At 38.1% G+C, this 20,833-nt stretch overlaps 1 protein-coding gene across 3 annotated transcripts in view; it reads left to right on the top strand.

The window, feature by feature from the left end:
• Nucleotides 1–20,478, top strand: part of KCNK2 (potassium two pore domain channel subfamily K member 2) — a 106,304-nt gene extending 85,826 nt beyond the window's left edge. For all 3 annotated transcript variants that reach the window (XM_068185691.1, XM_068185693.1, XM_068185692.1), the window contains exons 6-7: nucleotides 3,402–3,541; nucleotides 18,099–20,478. In XM_068185691.1, coding sequence (XP_068041792.1) covers nucleotides 3,402–3,541; nucleotides 18,099–18,416 — 458 coding nt within the window. In that variant the 3' untranslated portion in view covers nucleotides 18,417–20,478. The remainder of the gene's footprint in view (nucleotides 1–3,401; nucleotides 3,542–18,098) is intronic.
• The last annotated feature ends 355 nt before the right edge of the window (nucleotides 20,479–20,833 follow it).

Here is a 20,833-nt window from a genome sequence, read left to right as displayed (position 1 = left end):
TGAGTGGCATCAAGTAGCTTCTCTGGGCTACTTACATTCCATTTCTGACAGTGCAATGCTATCTTGGCCCCAGCATTCTGTATTTCCATGTTGCCACACAAGCTAGTGTTTCTCTGTCCCCCCCCTTTTTTTGCAGTCCTCAGATGTAATTCCTTTCAAGCTGCAGGACTTAACCTCCATATTTCTTTGCAGTGGGATGAAATGCATTTCTAGATTAAATGTGTTTGTTAGGTTTGTCACAACAGGGATGGTGGACAGCTACTTGTTATTCTGCAATTAAAACTGGATTATATAATTTTTCTATCTCCGGAGTAATTTTTACTGCTGATGAAAAATTATAGACATTTCCTTGTTTGCAGTGCCAACTTTTGAATAACCCAGAAATTTTTGCTGGTATGGAATTAAAATACTCAATGTTGACAGCACTTTCTATTCTTTCCTTCTAATTTTGAAGTAAAAATGCAAAGCCAAGCAACTTTATAGAAATAATTACATAGTTCTATTTTGAGCCAGTTACTGTAGAAAGAATGCGAAAAAAGAGTGACAACTATGAAGACAATTATTTACTTTCAAAGGGCTTGTTTTACATAAATAAGTAAGTAAGAAAGATATATTTGTAACCCTGATCTCTCACCTGAGAACTAGAATCTGTTCTAAAGCATGCCTGAGATATTCACTAATGCCTTTCTTCATTGAAACAGAGTTCTTGACCTTAGTAAGGAATATGTTTGGGCCATAGAACAATTTGTTTTCCAAAGTGTTGAAAATCCCAAATAAAATTTATTTGGCAGATGTAAGAAAGATGGAAGCAGCAATACAATAGCCTGTGATGATGATGGATGGCAAAACTTTGATTTCTCAGAGTCTTCAAGCAACTTTAGGTCAAATCTTTACCAGAAAACATCTTGACAATAAACTGTGGCTGCTCATGTTAGCAGATTATGGCAGGGAGACTGCTAGATTTCTTCTTCATTGTGGTTTTAACCTATTTTGGGTAGAGGCTAAAGAAAGCTGGGAAAAGCTTTGTCTCTCAGTCCACAAAACTGGGTTTGCCAAACAAGCAACAAACTTCATCTTCTGCCTTCTCAACATTTTACTTCCTAGAGGGCTGCATAAACCAATTTGCTTTGCAAAAGAAACATGTTAGTGTATCATATTGATATGCTTTTTACAATGTTGCCCATAAAGTCATTAGATTGTCATATACTTCAGTACAAGTACATTTAGCTGTGCATACTCATACCCAAATGCATTCATACCCATTTAAGTGAATTCAGTCGTTAATGAATTTTTGTAGTTTATATTCAGTACAGTTGAGATGTGATCACATTTCTCTATGAAATCCTGTTTAATGACATTCCCAGGTAACTTCATTATGGCAGTTTAAGCATCACAAGAGAGAGTTATGTCAGGACAAACATCATCAGGTATGTCTCTCTCTCTCCCTTGAGATTTGATTAAATTGCAAAATCATCCAAGGAGTCCTTGAAATTCAGAAGCTCAACAGCTAATAAAGGTTCTAGCTTTGAAGTCTTATCCTAGAGTATTTCTTTGGATATCTGTTGTCCCTTTAGCTTCAGGAGAGCTGAGCTTCTTTGGGCATGGTTAGATGGAGCCATCTCCTGGCCAGACAGCACAGAAAACTTGGTTAAATATGAATATGTTCAACTCCTGCCCTGGTGATTAACTTTGCTGTAAATAAAATAAAGTGTGAAGGAAGTGCTTCCTGCACTGGCAGAGTTAGGTTCCAGTTTCAGTTTATAAATGCAATATGCCAAAAATTAAAAACCAACCATGTGGATGCTTTCCATGATACTTCCTTGTGCATTGTATGGATAGCTGAAGAAGAGGATGAACCACAAAGAGTGGCCCATCACTATAGCAAAGACATAGAGGTCATCAGCCATTTTTTGAATTACAACAAATTTTGGGTGAATCATCCCTAAAATACTGTTTTACTAGATTGACAGGAGATGGATGTTGTTAACAAATTATTTGGTGTTTGTTTGTCTTGTGGTGTGACAAACTCAGCCCCTTTGGTGGCTTGATGTCTTCTGTTCCAAACAGAGCCCTGTCTTCTACCTCTTCTTGGGACTACAAAGGCATGAAAGGATATCCACTTTCACAATGTGGGTTCATCTCTTGGATAGCTGAGCAAACTATTGCAGCTCAATGTGAATAAAATACATGAAAATAAAATTTCTGTCTGGGAGGGGTTCCATACAAAGCTAGCCATCAGTAAAATTGTTTGTTATTTGTATGTAATCTCACTGATAATAAAGCTAAATAAAAACATTTTTCTCTGTGAGAGTCAATCTTAGTACCGTAACAAAGTGCTTGATATTTTGGGGCAAATTTTACTTTGATTTACTTCAGTATAGGATGCAGATACATAAAACAAAGTATTATGTACCTGTACAGGCTACTTTAATGTGTCTGAGAAGGTTTTCCTTTAGAGTCTCTTCAATTATAGGCAGATACACGCATCAAACTTCTTGCAGCAGCCCAGACTAGAAGTCTGGTTTTATTTGTTGTAACACAGTTGAACTACAAGTTTATGGGTTCTGTTTTATTGCATGGCAAGATGTGAAATATGAGTAATTTGGTATTGTCAAGAGCTCTGGATGAACATAACTTATTTTTGTGTTGAAATAAGACATCTGTTCCTTATAGCTATATTATACCTGAAAGTTCTATTACAGGCACCTCTGAAATTTATACTTTTTTTATACTTTAACACTGAAAAGAAGTGACTAGTGCTTATGGCAGTAGGATTCAAAACATTTGCCTTCGGCAGGCTTCTTTTATCCACCTTTTTTTTGGTGAGGGTATGATCAGTTCAACTCAAGTCCCTGTACTCTGGTTTCCTTCTGCAGAATGGAGATTATGATGTTTGCCTATTCACCAGGGACACTTGTTAATGCAGGTGCTACTCTTTCTTTACTGAGGCTAAAGGTTTTATATAAGTATTGAGATGTTTTAAGGTTCTTGCAAAAACAGATTTCTCAGGATATGACCACATTGCATTCTTTGGAACAATACTTAAAACTCTGGTAACTGCATGATTTTTTGGAGCAGGTGGCAAGTAAATTCATTCAAGCTGTCTTCATTGACCTCTATCTTAAATTATAGTGTATCAGAATTTGAATCAGTTTGTGTTCATTCAATAATTAATATGAATTTTTAACAATCTTTGCCTAAAATTTGCAAACTCCGGACATTACTTTTAAGAGTGAACTAATTTATATAATTTGTTCAAATTGAAAAAAAATATTTTGCATGGGTGAAAAAACAGAATGTGTAAGAAACTTAAATTTTTTTTCCTAGGAAAATTAATTTAAAAACATCTTTGCACCTATAGCTATTAAGTGTGAATTAATTTTTACTGTATTGTTTTTCAGGGGGATCAGATATTGAATACCTAGATTTTTATAAGCCAGTGGTGTGGTTCTGGATCCTTGTTGGGCTTGCTTACTTTGCAGCTGTCCTCAGCATGATTGGAGATTGGCTAAGGGTCATATCAAAAAAGACAAAGGAAGAGGTAAGAATATTTTGAAAAGGAAGAAAACTTTTTAAAAACTTTGAATAGAAGCCAGATGAGCTTATAGCTGCTTTTGCTCTTGGGGTGCATAGGTCAAAGCTGTTTGTGTATGAACTGTAATGCTGCAGCTCAAACTGCAGGAAACTTGGCAGCAGTCCATTCAAACATAGAGTGTTTTATTTTCACACATCTGCATAGAAAATTGGATTAAATGTATTATTAAATTAAGTGTATATGAATAGTTATACTTGATTTATGGGGAAAAAAATTCCTAAACTACTGTTCTACATAGTAGAATGTAGGCCTTAATTTTTAAGGAAAAAATAATTCTGTTTTGTTTCTATAAGTGATACAAGTATGTAAAGAAAGTACTTAAGTGGTTATATTTGAGATACCACACTTTAAAATGGTAAGAAAATAAATTTTTCATATCATGCAAGGTATTGGAATAAATTGTTTAACTATCCCTAGGTGTATTTTACTGTAATATCTTCCACATAATTATTTAATATTTGTAGTCAAGTATATTGCTTTCAGTTGAAATATGTTTTCACTTGTAAATTTCACGTGTTTTCTCTTGTTTTCACTTGTATTTATAATCTGAATGATACAAAGTTTTTGTCATTTAAGAAAATGTCCTGGTTTTTAAAATGCTTGAGGGTAAATAAAATTTCCTTCAATTGTAGTGTGCATAGTTCAGGTTTTACTGGAAGTCTGAGAAATTTATTTTGTTTGAAGTAACATATTATTTCCCTCTAATTTAGCTTGAGATCTCTTGCACGCTTCAGTTGATTTATGCTACTCAAACATAAAAACTCTAATTTGTTTTTGATGGAATGAATATGTTGGCTACTGTGCAGTGGCCTGCTACTTACATAGTTTTGAATAGTTTTCCTAGCTGTAGGGCATGGCATCCATGCCTAGATGTATTCCTGGCAATCCTGGAGTTCCCAAAGCCTTTGTTCTGAAGGGTAGCTTACCCCTACATGCTTTCACTGGCTGCAGTCCCTCATGGTGCCTGCCACCTTCTGAGCAGGAGCAGGGATGCTGCTGGCAGCAGGCAGGAGGGTGGGAGCTGGAATCTTGGGCAGGATTAAGCTGACTTTGTAAGGAATGTGGGGTTGGGAAGCCCTTTTCCATTGCCCTTGCTGTGCTCATGTTTAGAGACAGCACAGTGACAGATCTGCTCTAAGTGCACTTTTAGCAGGCAATTCATAACCACTTAGCCCTGATGCAGGGGACAATATTTATTCAAACAGTTTCAGTTCAAGAGTGCCATCTTTTGCCACGTGATGTAAATTTGAAAGGGTATTTATGACTTCCCTTCCACAATGAGCTTTACTAGTGCCCTCCACAGAGAGGGAACAGCAGGTATCATCTGAGTGTTCCTATTTGCAGGTTCAACAGCTGGCAGGATCCCCGTTCTGTTTTCTAGAAAAGCACTTGAGGGTGCCTTTAACAGCCAGCCTTACATGGCTTACTGTGGCTGCAGGGAAAGCAGTGCATCACCTCAAATGCCAGTAACCTGCATGTATTTGTATTTGGTTATTTTGAACTTCAGAATCAGGTTGGTCTTGCCCATTTTCCCCTCTGCAATAGGAAGAAGTAGAACACTGGCACGGGCTCCTCAGGGAAGAAGTCACAGCACTAAGCCTGCCAGAGTTCACAAAGCATTTGACAATGCTCTCAGGCACACGTTGGAATTTTTGTGCAGGACCAAGAGTTGGATTTCAATTATCTTTGTGGGTCCCTTCCAACTTGGGATATTCTATGATTCTGAGTGGTGTTTCCTCTGGGCAGTCTCCTGGTGTCTAACTCTTCTCAACTTGGGGCATTTCCTAAATTGTCTTTAGTTTCCCTAGGTTACTTGTGTCTGGATGTTTTGGAAAAAATATGATGTGACTGAGGCACTATGACTTCAGATTATGCAAAAATATTCTCCAGGCTTGTTTTTGCTGTATTTTCTCAGACATGGTTGACACATTTCAATTCTTCACACTACTTCCCAGAATTAATCTGATCTTTAACCTCAGTTTTCTCATATTCTTTTCTGTTAGCCAGACAGCATCTTATCCAGAGATCTTAGCATCTTGACTATATAGTTGACTATATAACACACAGAGGTTTTAATCTTATCATTATGATAATATATTAAGAATGTTTGACATTTGTAGCTCTTTGTGAAGCTATTTTAATATAGACTAACTCTGGAAAAGATTTAAAGACACATAAATTGAAGAAACCCAAGAATACCTCTAACACATCAAAAGCATTCCTATTTTTATCAGGGAAAACTGTTTGCCAGGTTATGCAGTGCAGTGCTGAGCTTTCTTTTCTCAGGCACTGGGAATGTGTAACCTAGTCCATCTTTTCATTCTTTCTCACCTTTATAGCCTAAACAAGCATATTCATTTTGTCTACAGCAAGGAAAACTTCATTCTTCAGATATATCAAAGTTCTCTTGGCTGAAGCAGGTATTGGGAATTCTGCTGTATACAAGTCTCATGTGTGTTAGGTTAGATTAAAGACAGACATAACATAATTGGTGCCATTTGTCCAATTAATCATATCTCTGATGGTCAGAAAACTCCCTCCCTACTTCTTAACCCAGTGCTCAGGCTTGTGTGAGAATTCATAGCAGAAATAAAATGCTTTAGCAGTTTAAAATTCTATAGTTTTAACAATGGCGGAGACCAGTTGGAGAATTTAATTATGAGATATACCTTGTGTGGTAGTTAGAAAATACAAAAAAAAAAAAAAAATCTGTCTTCTATCCTGATGAAACTTTGTAGGAAGTAATATAAATATATTGAATTTTGTTATAAGATTGGCTATAAGCATTTTATAAATATTCACTTTTCTACAGGTTTCATTTTATGATAAAAATCGCTGCTTTTAGCTGATTCTTGCTATCTTCCTGGGGAAAATCTGAGTGAAGATGCTGAAGGAGTTTAGTGGAAATGTAGTTATCAAGTCTCTTCTGTGCCAGCAGAAGCCAGATGAGACTGAATTTCTTGTCTTTTTCCAGTTAAACCTAAATTTATAGTGGACTGTTCCAGCTTCTATGGATGCAGATTATAGCAGAGGAACTTCTCTAGAGTTCCAATATCCATGAGTGCAATGAAAAAACCTAGTTACAAGTATGGAGTGTATTTTTTAAACTGTCTTGGGGAAGCATTGTCAGTCCTTGGGGAAATAGCCCCTTATACTTAAAAGTAGCCTTTGAAGTGGGAATCAATGTTAATTATATATTAAAACCTACTGAGACTGGGAGCCCATAAAAAATCTACAGAGCTGTGATCAATGCACTCTGAAAACTGAAGCAGTTTAGTATATATCCTAGGAAATAGGATGCTGAAAATCTTCCTGAAAATTATGGGGATTTTTATGGGTATCAACAAATAAGCAAGGTTTTGTATAGGACTTGTATCCTACTTTCCATTAAGAAAACAGAAGTCTAAAATGTTTTAGATACAGGAGCAGATCATTCAGTAGTGATCAATTGTGCTGGTTTCAGCAGTCTAAGCAGCAAAATCTAGAGAATGTTACCTGAGTCCAGGGTGAGACAGAGAGGTTGCAAGAGTTGTTCTTTACTTCCCCCCAACAACCAAAACTAGATACCATCAGAGGTATATCTCTTTTGGTAGGCAGATGTAATCTCTTTTTTGCCTTTTCCTGTAGTATAAAGTATCAATAAGTATCAGCATATTTAGGGCATGAAGAGAAGTCCTTCTTATTCCAGGGAGGAACCATGCTGCTAATGGGTACCATCTAAAATATGTAGTTCTATTCATATATTTTAATGTAGTGGTGTTGTTATTAGAAACAGTTTATGTAAGACTTTGAGGTTATAATGCATTTCACTGTTTCAACAAAATAAAACATCTATATTCTTTTCAGTATATTACAAGGAAAGTTTGGCATATGCAATTGGATCTGAGATAAAAAAAAAAAAAATCTGATCAGAAATGCACTAATGCAAAGACCTGCTATATTTTGATATTAAAATCCAGATAACCAGTATGTCAGTCAGTTTCTCAGGTGGCTTTTTTCTCCTGAAACACTCTGGAGAACTTTGAATGCATCAAATGGGGAGGGAAGTGAAAGACAAGTAGAGACAGAAGTGGGAGTTTTAGAAGGATAGATATGGAAGCAGCTCATACAGTAAGATAGATGAAATGTCAGAAAGTCACTGGAACATGTTGTGTGCTGTAATCTTAAGTAGGCGATCTGTCTCTGAAGTTCAGCCTCAGCTATACTAGCTTGCCTTAAACTCCCTCCTCTTCATTATTATCTACACTCTGATTACTCAGAGCACTTCTAAAGTCTTCTGATTTTAGTCTCTTTGAAAGGTAAATTTTCAGCAGGATTTTTTCTGTGTCATATTTTTTCTTTTACTTCTGTATGCAGCAGCTTCTGAATTCCAGAATTTTCAGCAAAAATGCCTACCCAACCAATAATCGTAGGCATTTGGGCTATAGATCCTGGAGGAGCCTGTTCTCTTCACTGTGTATCAGGAGTCCAGATGACAGACTTATGTTAGACATCGGCTCAGTTTGGACAAGTGATTTTTTTCATGCTGCCTGTCTGTTTTTGAATTGAGCAACATGCACCCATCTTTAAAGAACAAGCCTAAAATTTCATGAGAAGTAGAACATTCACTTCTTGTGAAAATTCAAGAGGCAGCTGCTATATTTGATATTTATAAACAAATTCAACAAATTTGACTCATCTGAATTATCATTCAGTTTGATCTTCTTGGCACCAGTGACAGAGCTGTCACTCAAGTCTGTCAAAACAGAATTAGACTTTTCATGATGATGCTGTGGAGATTATTGAACTCCCTATATTATTTGTTGCCTTTTTATTAACTTCAGGCTGAAGGTGCTCACCCAGCATAAGGGACCCAGCATAAAGAGAACTTGAGCTCATTTCTCATAGCCCCCAAAGAGAGACCCTAGATGTAGGCTTGTATGCATGAAAAAATGAGAAAAATTAGTGGACTAAGTGAGAAACAGTTTTGAAGGGTTTTCACCCTCCAGTCAAACCAGGTTGTCTTCAGAGGCTGTGTAGTGAGGGTGTATGACCAAAGAGGAGGAAGAAGTTGTTCAGTTGTTCAATGAACTCCTGACCTGGCTCTCCCTGTTTCAAGAAACAAAATCTGCTCACTTAGAGATGAAGATGGTAGAGAATAACTCTTCAGCCTGGTGATCAGAGTCACTTGCTGGTCCATTTTTCTTATATCTACCCTTCCCAACCAACCAACCCTCCCACCTTCTGGCAAAAGAAAACAGACAAACAATTCAAAACATAAAAGAAAAATAGGCAAAAACCAAAAAAACCCAAAACAAATCCAACAAAACAAAAACCTAAAACCCTAACCAACCAAAACCCAAAAAACCAAACAAAACTGTATCAGTTTTGCAAATTTTATATTCACAAGTTCACTGAATTTGTCAGGCTGATGTGATGGAAGTCTGTCCCTAGAAAGCACTGAGTTGGAAATATTTGTGGGAGAAAAATACAGTGTCAAAGCCATGGTGTGCAAAGTAATTTTGCAAGGCTGTGATTAATAAGGGTAACAATTCTAAGAAATGCAAGCAGGGAATCATCGAGTTTCTGTAGGAAAGTGGTGCTACTGCTGCAGATGTTGTTAAAAGCTTTATTACTGGAAAACAGCCCCTAGATTTGTGGTCTAAACTTCAGGAAGAATGCAGAGAGCTATAGAAATGGCAAAGGAAGCATCTGAAGAGAAATCTGTCTTGCATTAAGGGTTTTTTTTCCAGTACATCCAAGATGTGCAGAAAAGTCTATTTGGGAAGGAACATCCATGTTCAAAAAGGTGATTGTTTTTAGTAATTTCTATGAGATGGGGAGAAATATAAATTTTTTTTACAGTCAAAACAAGTGTATGTCTCCAGTCAAATTTGACTAGCAACAGGACAAAAAATTCAACCAAAAGAAACTCAAAATAAAAGGTGGGAGTACAGTCTCTCTAGAGCAGCCCAAGGTATCAGGGATGTATAAAGTGTGGTTTTAGTGTAAAGACGAGATGGAAATGACTGACCTGGTTCTAAATGCAATTTGTTCTCTTCCTTTCTATGAGTTTAGGTTTTCCTGGTGATATTCCTGAATCTGCCTGAGCAACAGTCTGTAGTACTGAGTTTCTATATTGATCAGTCTTTTAAAAGTCTGCTGTGGCAATGTGTGCAATAATGAATAGGAAAGAGCATCTTGTTCTGAGAATTCCAGGAAAACTAAACAGCTGATGGCTTTTGACACTTTTTTGAGATCTTTCTTTGTAGTTTTGTGTACTTTGGACATGTGATGCTTGCTTCACTTCAGATTCAGCACACACACAGATAACATCTCTACAGTTTTGCTGTGGTTGTATTTATATATGTATCATGCCTCTTAGCTGGACATATCAGGTATTTAGAGACTGCTGTTTTGTTACTGCATATTGAGTACCAGGTCCTGCTGGGGTGCTGATTACAAGAGATGTGCTGCCAAGGACACTTCCATGAGGAGCAGCATGGCCCAGGGCTTGGGGACACTGTCAGTGTCTCTCATGCCAGCCCCCGTACCTGGCCTTGCTCTCCCACAGTGCTCAGGGAAGAATTACTACAGTGAAGACTGCATGCAGCAAGGTTGAAAAGGCAAGAGCTATTGAATTTGCAAAAAGAAAGCTAGAGCAAGAGACTTATACTTCATAATAAGAGAAATTGATTAAAGAGAGATCAGTTATAGCAATGGCATTTCTTGGGGTTAACTACCCATCTAGATTTCCAGAATGTATATTATGATGGTCTACATTGAGAAATCTTAATTTTTGGAGATAAGAAGTAATTGATCCTTTGCTAAATATATCTGTGCTTTACTTTATCGTGGGCTGAAAATATTCCAGGCTAAATATCACTGACATGATTAACATTCCTAAAAACATTACTTCCTTTTTTTTTTTTTTTTTTTTTTTTTGGATAATCTCAGTGCTTGGATATTGTTAGGAAAAGACTCCAGAACATGTTACTAATGCTGAGTGTATGAATCTGATAGTTGATAGTTGTCTTGAGGATGAGTCCCCAGTCAAAGCAAGTTCAGCAGAATGCCCTTGCAAGTAGGTGTGTTGATGTTGAGGAAAATGCTTTGCAATTGCAAATAAAAAGGACCAAAAAAGCTATAGAATACAGCCTTTCATAAGGGATAGATGCAGTTGTAATACTAGTGTTGAATAGCCAAAGTGGAGCTTTAATATTTCACACAAATATCACTCTAGATATTGACACTAGAAAGTTAAGAAATAAACAGTTCTTTCTGGGACTTGACCAAGTAGTCACTATAATCATTCCTTACTACCAAGTAAAAAATTAAAAGTTCTTTTTTATGTTTGTTCATTTTTAGCATATCTTTATAAGCTAAAAAAGTCTAGTGAGCTTATGAAACAATTGTTGTCTCTTTCCTCTGGGAGAAAGTTTAGGCAGTCTTTCATATGCCTGTAGCTTGGGTTTCATTATGCTTCTAGTATAGTTCTTAAAATGTTTGCTATTCCTGGCTGCAGCCAAGTTGTTGGCTGTATAGCACAGGCAGAGGATACACACTGTTCCCCTGAATCACCTTAGGCTCAGCTGGTAGAGCTTTATGCAAACCTAAGTAGTTTCTTGTGGCTAATACAGGTGCATGTCATTCACTCTCATCAGGATGAAAGAGGGGTTGGATGGCTCTCTGAGGCAGCTGAAACCACTAAATAGAACTGATTTTTAAAGGAAAATTTCAACATTTTTTTTTTATCTTTATCATTGGAAGTTAATAATAAAGTGGAACAACAGAGAGTGAGAAAATCAGGCCCATAACTTGTCTACACTACTGAGACTACATACATGCAGATCTATAAAAAGACATACCTGATGGGCAATATTCAATAGTAGTTCTGAGAAAATACCTAGCATAGCAGTCTTCATATTTATGGAAAAAACAAAAGGCAAAACAAAATAACCGTATTGACTCTTAGTATATCTGCTTCTGTTTTGGAGGCATGATTTTTAGGCTGTTTTTATTTTGTTGAATAAAACTATGATAGAGGAAAAGGCCATTTCTTGCATCTGCCATCTGTTACATCTCCAGAAAACATATTCCCACAGCTGCCACCATAAATGTTCTTCCACAAATAAAATAATCAAAATTCATGGGCTCTCTGCATTCCCATTGGAGAATGTGGTTTATTTCATCCAAGGCATCAGATGTGTTCATGGAAGTTATGTGGGTGAAACCAAACAATCATTGCTCACCAGAATGAATTCACAATCATTGCTTATTACAGGACTCAACAACCCAGTTTCTATCAGGAGACCATTGTTCACAAAAATTTCTGACCGCCATGGCTACCAAAATACAATTGTCTATGTAATTGAAGCCTTACCTCAGAAGATGACAATTTCACAAAAGAGGGTCTTTTCCCCTCTGATATTTATCTGAAAAACAGAAGGATGTGTATACCAGTGAGTGGAACCAAAAAAGGCATCACTTACTGCTTCGTGTGTGCCATTCATCTTGAAATCAAAGTCTAGCATCTTAAAGACCTGGTGAAGGAGAGCTCCCTGCTACAGAGCTGAGGTCCTGACAGGATGAAGGCATGGAAGATGGTGGTTCATCGTAGAACATGGTGGATCTGGGAAAGCTCAGCATAGGTATCTCATTAATGCCTGTGGTATTTCTTACATTTTGTGGCTGTTTGTATTTAAAGGCAAGTAGAGCACACTCTTCTCTAAACACCTGTCCACAGGTATTTTGGGTATGTACTAATAACACTATAATAGCAGAAATACTGAAAGCCAGATCATTAGGTTGGGAATTTTAGGTGGACTATAAATGAGATTCCCTTAATGTGCAGCAAATGCACAGGTTTCACTAAAATTTTTTGTGAAGCTTCTCTTTTTCCTCTTCTGCACTCTGGCCTTCTCTAGCCTATAGAAACTGAGGTGGTGAATAGAAATTTTTGTCCAGCAGCAACTTGCATGGGAAAAGGCAGCATATGCTTGCCCAGAACTGCAGGAAAGTGAGATGGCAGGTAGGAAACCCCTCTGATGCACTCAGACATAAACCCACCTAGCAGCTGAGTTGTTAAACCCATCACCCCTCTCTGTACCTACATTTTTTTCTTTTTAAAGGAACTTAGTGAACAATTTCTGTGAACACTGGCTGAATTTCCTGAGGGCTAAGACAAAATGTTATGTTCTGTATTCTGCTGCCTGCATAATTTGACATGTAATGCACTTTCAGTTTTGTCTGAGTAGCATATCATCGAGAGGTTAATTAGATGTGTTATTTTTAAGTAGCAGGATAAAGTACACTGAAGAGGAAAAATGAAGCTATGAAAATTTGGAGAATGCATTACGGATAAATGCAAGAAATTAGATACAGAGCAACATCTATACCGTTAAGAATATCTGTAAGGAAGGGCACCTTTTTTTCACCTTAAAATGAAGTCAAATGGATCCGTCCAACTCAGCTACTTGCTTTTTAAATTCAATTTTTTTGCCTTGCACTAACATGCTCATCATAAAATATATGAGGCCTGTATGCCAAAGAGAAACAACATAATGCTCAGCTATGACAGAAGAAGCTGCACACATTACTTAGAAATATATGTTTTCATTTTCTTGTATGACATATAATGCTATTTTTTTTCTTATTTTCTACTCACTGGTATACCTCCTCCTCAGTATATCATAGCTTTCATGTCACATATCATAGCTCCATCCAAGCAGGATATATTTCTTCCCCCTCTGTAAGCAGAAGTAGATTAACTGATTTTACTGTGATGCTGGGGTTTTTCAAGTATATCCCTGCAACAGAGGAGCAAAACTAAGGCAAAATTAAGTTAGGCAAGTGTACTTGTCTTGGTCTATTCAAGGATGTCCTTAATTATGCTTTTGATTGTTTTCCTGCTACAGCACAGATGTAGCTTAATTCAAAATACAGATGACTTGTGTGTTGCTACACGGCTAGTGCTTTCCAGATACTTAATAGGATGAGTGGTCTTCCTGAATGGTGGGAAGTTTTGTGTGCATTAGTATTTGGATAATTTTGTGAGCGTCCAGAAAGCTTCTCAAACTCTTGACAATATAAGGAATTAGAGCAAATGTACTGAAGGATGAAGCAGGTGCTTCAGTATGCTCAAATGATTTTTTAGTTTTAACAGTGGCATCCCCTTGGACATTCTTATATTCTGTTGTATGCTGTTGGCCTTTACCCAAGTGTGGAGCTCGGCTGGACAGAAAGCTAAAACACAGTAGCAATGAAACTGCATAGGAACTTTTGATCCTACTGGAGATATTGACTGAGAGCCAGCTGTAGGACATTATTCATTTAGATGGATTTTGGCAGGAGTAGGTGAAGGAATGGTGGTTTAGTGTCCATGGTTTTTTTCTAGTTCTGTCAAATTCAGTATATCTGTCTTGAAGTTATATTGGTGATTGTGTGTGTGGGCAGCCTGGGAACTGTTTGGTCATTCAGAAAGTTCATGCAGTAATTTATTGATGTCTGTTTTTCACTACAAAAACCACCCAAAAAGCCCAATAGTGACTTTAACAAGAATGAGTAGGACACTCTCTACAAAGAGTTCAGAGGCAGTTTCTCATTATATCCCAAAAGAGTAAATGTGACACCACCACCACAGGTAGACACATAAATTGGCAGAGACATTTGGAGGTGTTACTGGAGATGACCTGTGGTATTTGAGACATCCTCATAGGGTTATTGGATATGGTGCAGATCATATGTGATACCCTGACAGTGGTAGCTAGAGGCCAGGTGACCTGGGCTGGGCAAGGAATTGGGTCAATGCCGTTCATTTGTTAGAAAACTTGTGGGTGTTGGTTTTTGGGGATTGTTTTGGGTTTTTGGTGTCTTTTTTTTTTTTTTTTTTTTTTGTTGTTTTATTTTATGGTGAAGTGTGCTGTGTGGAATACTTAGTTGTGTTACTATATACCATAATTCTCGAGAACTTGTTATTGAGACTTGTCTTCCCTGAAATCATAAGGCAGTAGGGTGCTGCTTCCTGCTTCTTAAATACATAATACAGTTACTTGCTGTTGATGTTCAGCATAGCTATGTTGATACTCCTTGTGAAATATGTCTAACACCTTGCAGTCTTATTTGGTTTTTGATGTGGAGGAAGTCAATTCAGGAGCTGGGATAGGGACCATGTAGCTACTAGTAGTATTTCTCTTCCCTGAAGGTTAAAGTGAGAAGCATCACCAAATTAGTGCTGCTTCTTGTATGGCTGAGTCAGGTGCTATCATTGTGACATGTTTTTCCTGTTGCTTCTGAAATATTCTGTGACATTCAGCCTTATGTTAAGTATGTAGTTGTCAATAATTTCTGTGACTAAGAGGCCTTGTCCTCATGTCACACTGCCCCCAACTATGACAGCTGCAGAGTCTACAGAGCTGTGCTGTAATGAAGCAAGAGATATGGAGAAGAGTAAATTGTTGTTATAGTAGGTAGGTATGCCAAGAATTTAATTTCTTTTGAGCAGCACAGGCAACTGGCATTTCAGATGCTCTGCATGAGACATTTTTTGGTTGCCAGAGCCCAGATGAAGAGGAGCTGTAATGCAGAGTGTTAAAATGTCATAACCTAAGGACAGAAAGAACCAACATGTTACAGATATGTCCCTATGGATCAAGGAGGGATCAAATTATATAAGCAAGTTACTAATGTGCACTGGTAGTTAAAATTTCACTTTTCTTTTCTTATAACCCTTTTCTTACAACCCTGCTTGTGTCTGTAAGTGCTATGGAATTAAGAGTTTTGTTTCAAAGAGGTAATATTTTTGAATGCATTTCAGTTCACATGAAAAGTAGAGGCCAAAAGCAGTGATTTGGGGCATGCATAGTTCAAACAGCACTGAACTCCTGGTTCCTAATGTATTCCAATTCCCTGTTTTTCTACTAATGCATCTTGATTCTACCTAGCAATAGCATTAATAACAGCATGTTTCAATTTGTATTTTTCTCCTAGGATTTTTAATATAAATCAATATCACAACTTTGGTGTATGGGCAGGTAGAATTGTGTTCCACGCCACCTTAATTGGAATGAACCTATCTCCAAAGGCACATTTATTGATGCTCTTCAGCTGGCTGCATAAACTTGCTTCCCCAAAGAAATCTCATTAGAATTCAGACATCAGTTATCCCAACAACTACAGTTTTAAGATTCTCCTGAAAAACTTGAATGCCCAAGAACAGCTTGCCCTGTGCAAGGCAGGTCCATCACCAGGAACATTCTGAGCCTAATCCTAGAGGGCCAATTCATTTTCTCTCCTGGACAAACATGAAATCACATGGGAACTAAAAAAAAAAAAAAAAATTAAAAAAAAAGAAGTATTGTATTGTGGGGAGACAGTTCAAAGTGGTTGTATCTTCCAGTAAGTTGCTGAGGCAATCCTGATAGCATTTCTTGAATGTGACCACACGCAATGCCAGGGATGTGTGCCTGAGCAAAATACCTGGTCTGTTAAATGCTTACACAACTGGTGAGGGGTACATATACATATAGGGTAAAATAGAAACCTGTGTACTGGTTCTTTGCTCTCCTAGACAGAACCATTCTCCAGGACCTGGGCAACTTGCCTTTAGTAAGGCTTAGGAAAAGGAAAAAAAAAACTGCCCCAGGGTGTGTACTGATACTATTTATCATATTTTTATTACTTCTGTTTTCTATTTTTATTAGTAATAAAAATAGAAAACAGAACTTCGTCCACATTTGTCATCTGTGTAATTCACTGAAGTGGAGATAAATGTAACAAAATGACCCTTGGGTAAGGAGATCTTCTTTTTTTGTTTCTGGATGGGGGAAAGTTTTCCTGAAACTCTGTTACTCCTGGATGAGCTGATTAATTTTTACCTTCATTATATTCCTGTTTTCCACTGCACTGCAAAGAATGAATAAGCTCATGGCTTTTTCTCTGATGGTTTACTGTAGCGAGATCGGGTCTCCAGGACGGTTTGGATGGATGAGAGATCTCTGAAGTCAGGTCTTAGAAAATGTGGTTTATTAAAAGGGGGAAAGGCCCTGCTTGGAGTTGCCAGGCGCAACTCGTGGCAGGCCCAGGGAGATAGGGAGAAGGAGAGAGAGGGAGGGTTCCAGCTGAGGGTCCCAGGGGATGGTCCAAGAGAGCGTCCGGTCCTTCGGGCACACCTTATCAGGGGGCTTCAAGGTGGGCTGGAACAGGACTTGGGCCAATGGGGTCACAGATACCTGATACTTCAGGGGAGGGTCACAGGTGTGGGATGAACCATACATTGGGGGTGAGACAGAGCATTCCATTTGACCTTTGGACCTATCTGCAGGTAAAGGGCATTGTTTAATCAGAAAGGGGGATTGCTTTCAGCCTGGCTATACTATTGTTTTCTAGTTATTCAGTAGTCAAGGTTTGTTATTTCAAATCTAGTTCTCATCTCAATGTCTGTATTTTCCCAAATCTTTTGTCAGGCAATCATATTTATAAGGTTTTCCTATTTCATCTTCCCTAACAGTTTGCCCCCTGTATTTCTCTGTATAAATTCTTTTTTCATTTCTGTGCTTACCAAGTCAACGTTTGTTTGCCAGTGATTGAAATTCTGGACTGAACAGTACCAATTAGGCTAATTTATGTGGGTTAAATTCTCCTGGAATGCTTCACTTTGGAGTTATATTTATGAGTAGTCTATATTCCCTGTGCTGTACCTTCCCAATATTAAGCTGTTGAGGGAGAAGAGATTTAAAGAGAAACAATCTATTTCCTTTTGAGTTACAATGAGATAATATGAACAAAAGGCACCTCCTTTAGTTACCTACATAAATTATTTGATATAACAGTGGTTTGACTGAAATACAAGGGTAAAAATATAAATAGCAAATAAATGACAGGCCACAGTTTACCTCAGACTAGATCTGCTCAGTCTACATTATGCCATATCTGAGGAAAAATAAGGGTGATTTGGGATTCAGGCTGGGAAGCAGACATACCACTGAGGTGACTTTTAACTGTTGCTGTGTTGGTGCTATGTTTGAGCAAGCACAGGAATGAGGACGCAAACAGCTGATGGTTTCCTTTGAAAAAGCTTTTCTGTCTAAATTTACAAAATTCTTTGCCAAGTCTTCCAAGGATCTTTCCAGAAACAGTGAAAGTGCTCATAAATAACCCCTCACTCTAGTAACAATGCATAACACAGCCTGGATTGTTGGGATTTCAGCATCCCCTGACCAGCTGGGTATTGTGCAGCTGTCAAGCCTCTGCAGCTTCCCTGTATTGCTGACTGCCTATGATAGCAATAAAAAAAAATCAGCAGAAAATATTTTTGTATTTTTGGAATTGCTGTTAACTCTTACTAGTGCAACGTTTCTTCTTTAGCTGCTGCCAATAAAAGAGTGAGTCTGGCATGATAAATTTGTGCCTGTGGCAGTGGCAGCTCTTTGGCAGCCCTGCACGCTCTCCATGCTCCTGAAGATAAACAGTGTCTGAAGTCCTTGGTGCCATAATGCTTCCTTTTTATTCCTGATTTTTGCTGCAGGTTGGGGAGTTCAGAGCCCACGCTGCAGAGTGGACAGCCAACGTCACTGCTGAGTTCAAGGAGACTCGAAGGCGCCTGAGCGTGGAGATCTACGACAAATTCCAGCGGGCCACCTCCATCAAAAGGAAGCTCTCTGCAGAACTCGCTGTCAACCACAACCAAGACCTGACCCCCTGCAAGAGAACACTGTCAGTGAACCACCTGACCAGCGAGAAGGACCTCTTGCCAGCTCTGACAAAGGCGGACAGCATTTACATGAATGGCTTGACGCCGCACTGTGCAGCAGAAGAGATAGCTGTGATCGAGAACATTAAGTAGCCATGACTTTGAATCCCAGCCCTTGGGAAGCTCTTGGCTTAGACTAGCCATACACCTTTTTTTTCCCCACCCTGTCGATGACCAGTGCTAGCAGCATTTTATATGTGTGCATGAGTACCACAGAAAACCTACAGTCCCGAGTTTCCATCGCATCTCTTCAGAGACACGTAGATGAATGGCACTGCTGTTTCCGAAAGATGCTGGAACAAGCAATGTTTTCTGCCTTTATCTGCCCAGACTGTTTTTCACTTCTAATGTGCCATATGGCCTCACGAATGAATCTCACTTGTTTATGGTAACAATGTAGCTTTGAGGGATCAGTCCTTAAAATTTCAGGGTCTACCTTACTGAGCCTAGGAATGGACCATTTCTGGACTACAACACATTTGTAAATGGCAAGAAATTCTTATGCAGCCTTTTACCTAAGAAATTTTGGTCAGTGCCTTATCTTTTGAAGAACCAGAACCTCTACAGTTCCTGTACAACTTTTGGTTTTTTTTGGGTTTTTTGCATGAGAAATGTATTTCATTTAAGCCTTTCCTCCTTCTTGAAATGGTGGTGTTTCAAAGGTGTCTGTTGGGAAGATACCAACCAGCATGAATGAATGGCAAAACTCAACAATCATCAATTGATGTTGTTAGCTCCAAATTTAAAGGCACTGCAGTTTCAAAAGTTGCAAACCTGTCCCCCAGAAACATTTTGTTTTACTCAGGTCCAGCCAACACTTGTTCATGCTGACTTGTAGGATTTGCAGACCCTTTTCAGGTCTTAGCTTTCCAAGCAGTGTTCAGCAGTTGTTTTCTCTGCATCACATGTACCAAAAAAATCTGCAGCTTATCTGTCACTAAATTATTTGATAGATGACAAGAGCAAGTAAAAATTCCTGTTTTGATGAGAGGCAGGGGGAAGCTTTAAATTGCTATGTTCTAATAATCACATCCAAAAAAACAATGCAGAAGAATACAGCTATTTTTAATAAAAATAAACCTTCTGCCAGATATTTAGTATGAAAAGGATTCTTAATTTCCTTTTTAAGCCACGTCATCCCAGAGGCTACATGATATTTTACCCAGGAATCCTGGTGGAGTGCTTTCCTGAATGTCACGTGGGCTGCCTGTGCCAGAGCTATGGCTAACATGGGAATGCAATTGAAACTGGTATCACTGTGACTTTCTACATTTCAAATAGAGATGGCTCTGAATAGCAATGCAGGCATGAAGAAGAGCTGATAAATAGCACAATCTGAATTGCGATGATTGTTCAGACAGGATAGGCTGACAAGAAGCAGATCTAAACCAGACTTTGGGTTTTCTTTATTGGTTTTAAGAAAACACATTAATTTTGTACCTTCTGTTTTGCTTATAGGTATACATGAGATTCAGAAGAAATGCAGGATGGAATGGATAATTTTGCATTTTTTTCCTTATGTTAGTCTATTGTAACCTGGCTGTACATAAAATGAATAGAACAGGCCTTAAAGAAAAATTTAGGCTCTGTAAATTAAAAAAGAATGGGACTTTGCTGATTGGGCATGATTCAAGTGGCAAATCTTACAGCATCTCTGACCATTAGATAACATGCAAGATATGAATGTTCATGTTTTTTGGATGCTTAGCTTGTTTTCTAATAAATATAAATTAATATGTACATTCAGTGTAAATATCAGTCAATTAACATTTACAGAGAGTACGCTTTTAAAACTAAGAAAGTTCCATGACACAGCACCGAACAATGCTCTTATAACAAAGACCAGTGTCTCCCCAGCACAGTGTTCTGAATGTCCACATGGCAAGGGTTCTTCTTGCCATGTATAAACTGTGAATTGTAATGAAAAATAAAGTTTTTAATTAAAATAAGTTTTCCTGAATCTCCTGCTTGCTACAACTGGAATGCTAAAGAATAATTTGTGAAACTGATTTTTATGCTTTCACTGGTTACAGAGTATAGCAGTTTGCCACCTGCTTTAATTTAAGCTGGTTAGCAATAAAGGCTTGACTTACCCAGCACAGAAATTATTATTTTTTTTCCTTGATATTAAAAACTATGTTCTTTGGTTGCCATACCTTAAGTTGTGTTTCTGGCTATTTTGTTTCAAAAACTCATCAGGATTCAGTTTCTTCCATCATATGCTAGAGAATTTCTGGCAGTTGCACCATCCTTGCCCTGGGGGAAGCGCAGGGGGCTGTGCCCCTCTGTGCTGCTGGTACTCCTGTGGTTGCTGGTACCTTTCTGCAGAGTGTGTGAACAAGCACCTTTAGGAACAGTACCTTTCATACTGCAGCAGTTTTTTCTACAGTGAATATTTTATTGCAGCCTCTTTAATTAGGTCTTGGCCAAGGGAATGAGAGCCCACACCAGCCTGGTGGTAAGTGAGGAAGACTGGGATTTTTGTGTTGTTCCAATCTTATGTATGTGGG

This window comes from Anomalospiza imberbis, chromosome 3 (assembly GCF_031753505.1).
Source record: "Anomalospiza imberbis isolate Cuckoo-Finch-1a 21T00152 chromosome 3, ASM3175350v1, whole genome shotgun sequence".
NCBI lineage: Eukaryota > Metazoa > Chordata > Aves > Passeriformes > Viduidae > Anomalospiza > Anomalospiza imberbis.
Note: the sequence above shows the minus strand (reverse complement) of the source record. Positions and strands in the feature narration are given on the sequence as shown.